The sequence below is a fragment of the Cynoglossus semilaevis genome, chromosome 12 (genome assembly GCF_000523025.1).
Source record: "Cynoglossus semilaevis isolate Cse_v1.0 chromosome 12, Cse_v1.0, whole genome shotgun sequence".
NCBI lineage: Eukaryota > Metazoa > Chordata > Actinopteri > Pleuronectiformes > Cynoglossidae > Cynoglossus > Cynoglossus semilaevis.
In genome coordinates this window covers 12,231,995-12,238,347 of record NC_024318.1, presented here as the reverse complement: position 1 = coordinate 12,238,347, position 6,353 = coordinate 12,231,995, and the positions used below count along the sequence as shown (strand labels likewise).

Below are 6,353 nucleotides of genomic sequence, written 5' to 3'. Positions count from 1 at the left end.
ATAAACTCTAAAAGGGTTTGATAAGCAGATCAAATGAGGAAAATAAGAAATAAACATAGCAATTACAGGTAAAGCACAATAGGAGGAGAAGGACTAAGAGATACTTCGTTATTGCACATATTGCGTCACACAACAAAATTGTCCTCTGCATTTAGGTGCAGTAGGCTGCACTTTACTACGCCCAGGGAGTGGTGGAGTTCTCTGTCCTTGCTCAACACACCACAGCTCTGCCAGTAATGGGTTTTCAAACCACCAATGCTCCAAACTATGGTCCAGGCTGCCCCCTCTTTGGAAAACTGTTGGCATTTCCCACTTAATAATAAATGAACATTACATTGCTTAGTTTATGGTCTCTTACAGGGTTTTAGGTTATCTTTAATAGATATGATGTAAAGTTCATGATTTGAGAAAATATTTATATTTTTGGGACAATTAGAAATAGCAGGACAGCTACAGTCAACATGTGTCATATTACCATTTACCCACAAGCGTTAGCCTTAGCAATTTAATTAAACATATGTGTTGTGTCAGAGAGAACAATAAAATATTACTTACCCAAGCAAGCTGCAAGTCTGATGATCATGCAAACAAATCACAAGTGTTGACAGACAACGTTTGGCATCGGTCGTCAGCACAGAAATAGATCTGGATTAAGATCAGTTGCAGTATTAAATAGACAGAGGTTTGTTGGGATGTTGAGTGGATAATGTTTCAGTTCCTAGAAAGGTGCCGAAGGTATCTTGTACAGGTTATATTTTATGCTGATATTATTATCTTTATGTACATTGTGTGACGAAACAGCCCTGAGGGAATCAGTCACAAAACTCATGCTAAGACTTAAATTGTTTTGGTATACTAGTGGAGATAATAATCACAACAGGGAGGAAATAATTAAAATAACAGACTTTTACAGAAGACTTTGCTATGTGTCCTTGATCAGGGATAAACCGGATATGATTTTTTGTTTAGCAATACACTTTAAAGTAAACTATTTTTTAGTTATTTCCCGTATGATAAATTCTGAAGTGGATTATTTTATGGTTGAAAACATAATTTTATGCCCTTTCTTTAATGTTAAGTCATGATAAAACACACTCTAGTTGTATAGATTGAAAAAGAATCAAGTCTTCAGCCCTTTTCCAATCTAGTGACGGTAACTTATAGACGAGACAATGCTGCCATCTTGTGGACATAATATGCAATGACAAAAGATTCGATCACATCCGATCAAGTAAAACGCCTTATACTGTGATGCGGTTTCGTGAATATTCACGAATATTCATATTTTCAAATGGTCTTAAAAAATAATTTTGAAAAAATAGTCCAATCATCAAAAGGGGGCACTACAGAGAACGTTCGGAAACCAGTGGTGTAAAGTAGGATCGATTTTCTGTAGTGGTCTAAAACAATGTCAATTTAAAGGAATAACAAAGGAGAGTGTTAATAATGGCATTATTTCAAGTAAAATTAAAATGAAAGAAATAATAAAAATAAATAATTCATATAAAGGAACAACACTTGTGAATTAAAATCCACTGCGTGTATTCCAACCTTGATGATGGATCCAGTCATTCTAAACTACTGATGACCTGCTTAGAGTCAGCCCAGTGATGTCTGACCCATAACGAGCAGCCTGGGATTCAACAACTGCACAAGACACTGTCAAGAGTTAAGCCCTCGAGCCAACGTTTTAACACAGTTATCACATTTATTAAGAAGAGAGTAGCATAAACCGGTAAAATGCATCTGAGACTGCAGCACATCAGTCCTGGATCCTGAGGGTGGACGTTCACAAAACAGAAGCGAGCAAAGACTGTTGTAAAGAGAAGGCCATTCTCTCTGCGATGCACTGTTCAGCTCAGAAAAGAACCATTACACACGTACACAGCAGGCTGGAACACAGAGGAGGAGCACCATTGACATTAAAGCTTTTAATCATTCATCATGTCTAAACTTCAAACAGGAAATGATCATTTACAAGTTGGCCCGCCACTCAGTTCTCAGTGTTTTAAAAGGGTAATGCACAAAGAAAAGAGATATGACGTTTAGATGTGTGGACTGAAGGAAATTGAGTTATTTTCAGTTTGACAGACGTGAATAGCTGAAACTTATGCCGCATTGCAGCACGGGTCACCAACTATATTTGTTGGAGGGGCAGAATTTTTCACGACAGACACCTGAGGGGTCGGACACTCAAATAAATGAAATAAAAATCCCATTTCTGCCTAACACTATTATTTGATGTATCCAGTAGTGGGGTGGATTGGATGGTTCTTTGGGCCAGATTTGGCACAGGGGCCACCAGTTGATGATCTATATTTCACACCCTGTTACTAAGAGCTGTAACCACGAACTTTGTGAAAGTACTATTACCCCAATACTTCCTACAAATATTCTTTTAACTTCAGATTAGGATTACTGCAAACTGGATTCCACCATCTCCTCATAGGTTGGCCTCACATTTAAGAGTCTGGCCTTGGGAAAATGTGTATGGTTATTCAAATTTTTGTGCAGTTTATTTCAGATTACACTCTCAGTGTCAGGTCATTTTCTTCACATCTTGTCACTCAAGACGAGAATCACAGTGAAAAACTCAGGTGAACTATTCCTTTAAATGCAGGTCCTACTGTACGCTATACTAATGAGTAAATGTCCACAACTTAAAGTCAATGTAAATTCAGATTTGACAAACAGCTGGTGCAAATGACTCAAACTCCTTTTTGTGCCTTCCAATAATTGTTCAAAATAAGTTTCTGATATTTTCTGAAAAGGTTACATTTGGTGGGTACAAGGTCAGGCTGCCTTGGATCACAGAGAAAACAACACTCAGTGTGCTGTGTTGGAAACTTGTGCCAAATGGACCAGTGTGCATTTCTGTGCTTTTTTTCCCCCAGGAGAGGCATTTGTAATGCAGAAGAGAAATGTGCTTTTTGAGTGGTGTAAAACAGAAGTGACGTTACTGTGCTTCATGTTGTGCATTAGAAACGCGTACAGTCTCGGGTCGACTCAGCCGCCTGATTCGGATGATAAGGCGATTCTTTGGACATGTGTTTCAGCTTAACATTTTTCAATTCTTTAAACATTCTTAAATGTGATAAAAGAATTATGCATGTTTAAAAAACTAATAGGTGAACTATCGGTAGACAAAATAATATTTGCACAGTCTGGATGAGCTCTATATTGGAGATATGGAAAGCATAAACTCTGGATAAAATACATTTTAAAAATGGATAATAAACCTCTTCAGTTTCTCACCAGGCTCCCAGCTCCAGGTATATTACAGTTTGTTTTGGCATGCCACAATATAAAAGGATGAATTTTTCATAAGGCAAAAAACATACAAGACTCTCAAACTTAAAAATAATTGAGCTCTGGGTCCAACATCTCTCATCTGATTCTCTGAGTGTTTTTGATTTTTTTTTTTCCCACAACGCAGAGCTTGGCACGTGAGTTCATCTTAAGAAACAGAGCCTGTAGGTCAACAGTATATATATATTTTTAAAGCAGAATATAAATGAGAAAAACCTGGGCCCGTATCTGCAGAGATACATCCTGGGCACCGTCACAGTGTCACATCTGATCAGCAACTGGTTTATAACTAGCTGCTGTTGTGTTTCCCCATGATTTGGACACAGATCAATACAACGTCCTTCTTCAAAACCAAAGAAATCATAGGAACTCCAATAATGTAGCATATTTCTTTTCTGTAAGAGCATAAAATAATTTTGTTCCAGAAAATGTTTTAAAAATTGCTATAAAAGTAGGTACTCTTCAGGCAAAAAACCTTTAAGAAGAACAGACTGACTTGGGTTTTGTGCTCCTTTGGTAGTAGACTACATCCTTAACCCCAGTGACAGGCAGCCAGAGATGAACTAATGACCCTCCAGGAGCGCTGCAGCGTGAAGGTCGCTCCTGTTTTGCCTGTTTCACTTTCATATTTGTCTAAATCTGCTGTCTGTGTGGTCTGTCTTTCTCACTTCAGTTCAGGTTTAGTCTATGCTCGGCTGCTGAGAGATCTAGGGGCAGGAGGAGGAGGTGGAGGGGGGCTTCATGTATCACGTGATCAGACAGCAGTTAATGCAGCGAGGTCCCAGTCTTCTCTTTAAGGTTCCCTTCTTTCTCTTAGGAGTGAGGATGGCGATGATGGCTTCATCAAACACCGTCTTCAGGCCTTTCTGGGTCAACGCTGAACATTCCACATAACAGCAGGCACCAATCTGATGAAATAAAGAACAGACAGTCAGCAAAGAGATAGCAATAACACTGGTAGTTTGGGAAGTCTCTTGAATTTTCTGTTGAATTGAAAAAAGGGGACAAATTAAATATTTTCTCAGATGAACAACAAACACAAACAGCTTCAGAAACTTTCACCCAATGTCACAGTTTTTGTTGTAAAAACTGACAAAGAAAACACAAATGTGTGATATATATATAGGTTGTATTATCATTTTGAAATGCTACAAAAATACTACATCATGTAGTAATGATATGCTACGACAGACCTGTCTTTTGGTAGGCCTTTAAAGGGTTGAGGTATAAATGAACCAAATAATCTGAATGACAACAGATCTGTATTCAAAAATTCTATTTATTGTTGCTCTATTACATCAATCTAAAATACCCTCTCAACTACCACAGGGTCAGTCTGCTTGTGTGAGACTAGCCTCTCTGAGCGCAGGACAGACTGCGACTGTCTATGTCCACTTCTGCTGTGGCCACCAGTCCCCTGTTTGCCTTGGCTCAGGTTGACACTTCTAACTTTAGCAGCTAACGACCAGAGAGCAGAGCTAATATTAGAGTGTCCTCACTTTACCTCATTAAGTTAGCCGTCAGCTACTATACTTGACTTCATCAACAAATGTTTTCATTTACAAACACAGTGCTCCAATAACCCGAACCACTGGGGGTTAATTATAACTATTTCGCAGTAGAATACACAAAGCTGCTTTATTGACTGTCACATTTGTGCAGTGAATGTAGTACCTCACTGAAGCACAGTTATCTAGGCTCAGCGTTACGATGTCTATCCTGGGTGTAATGATTCAAGAAGGCCAAGAAATAATTTGACAGTCACAACTACATTTCTGTTAAATTAATTAAAAAACAAAAAAGGTTGGTCGGTGCTGGACTTTCTGTCTTTTAGACAAAGCCGGACCAGCTGCATTCCCTTGTCCCTAATGCTAACTTCCTGAGTGCATATAGAAGAGAAAGTCTTCCAGTAAATAACATCCATGATGATACAGAATCTATTTCCATGTGATAAAAGTGATGAGAAGAAGGGGGATTTCATTACCACTGAGACAGTCTCTACCTACAACCTAACCTACATGTTATGACCACAGAGGAATCACTCTACAAACCTCTTTAGCCAGTTTCTGTCCTTGCTCTGTAGCTATTGGCTTCTCCTTCATGTCATTCAGTTTGGCAATTGTCTTGGGATCATCACGAAGGTCAATCTGAAAGAGAGCCATGTCAGAATTATAGTTGACTTAAACATTCAAACATCAACTTTGATAAAACAGTAGACCAGAAGTTTCCAAAGTTTTTTGGCTTGTGACCCCATTCTGACACTTGCAGCCATTTGATCACAGCTGTCAATCAAAGTGTGCTCAGATATTTTACATGCTTATTTGAGATTGTGTGTAGTGCTTTAAATAAGAATTTTCTTTAAATTTTAATTTAAAAAAAAATCTAGTAATTGATAAAAAAAGTTTTAATCAATTACTAGGTATTTCAGGGGACCCCATGTGAATTCTATGCGACCAATCATGGGGTCACGACCCCAAGGTTGAAAAACACTGCAGTAGACTCACTCATAACTACAAGTCATGTGTAGTTTGATGAGGTTTGATGAGGGTAAGGATTTTTTCGTTTGTGTCATTTTGTGAATGACAATCCCATTTAAAAGAACAAACACAATAAAGTGTGATCTTATCATGCAGGAGCCTGCTACAGACCAAAACATAATTGAAGCTACCAGTATCTTTAAATAAATTATTATTTTAAAAATATTAAATACTAATACTAAAATAGTGCTGTTACTTGTTAATAAGCACTTAAACTTGTTAGGGAATTATTAGCTAAAATCACGACACAAACAGGTAAAAAGCAACATTTCTAAAACAAGCAAATCACCGATGGTCGCCCATTTCTTAATATATGTTCTATGCATGTTAGGACACCTTTCTGAGTCCATGCTGTCAAACTGTCGGCGTTGTGTCATTCTGAAACCAGCCAGTGTTGACACACACACTTCCTGTTGTGTAAAGCCATTTATCACACAAGGTGCCACAGCGTTCTTCTTAGTCACAGCATCGCAGACAAACAGCATCAATCTTTTGGCTTTCACCTGA

At 38.2% G+C, this 6,353-nt stretch overlaps 1 protein-coding gene across 1 annotated transcript in view; it reads right to left on the bottom strand.

Annotated features, from left to right (window-relative positions):
• Positions 1-1,688: 1,688 nt before the first annotated feature.
• The window catches only part of LOC103387513 (rho-related GTP-binding protein RhoQ), a 14,589-nt gene continuing 9,924 nt past the window's right edge, over positions 1,689-6,353 (bottom strand). The window contains exons 4-5 of the mRNA XM_008322192.3: positions 5,361-5,456; positions 1,689-4,217 (exon numbers count right to left, since the gene is read on the bottom strand). Of these exons, the coding sequence (XP_008320414.1) occupies positions 4,056-4,217; positions 5,361-5,456 (258 nt within the window). The 3' untranslated portion in view covers positions 1,689-4,055. The remainder of the gene's footprint in view (positions 4,218-5,360; positions 5,457-6,353) is intronic.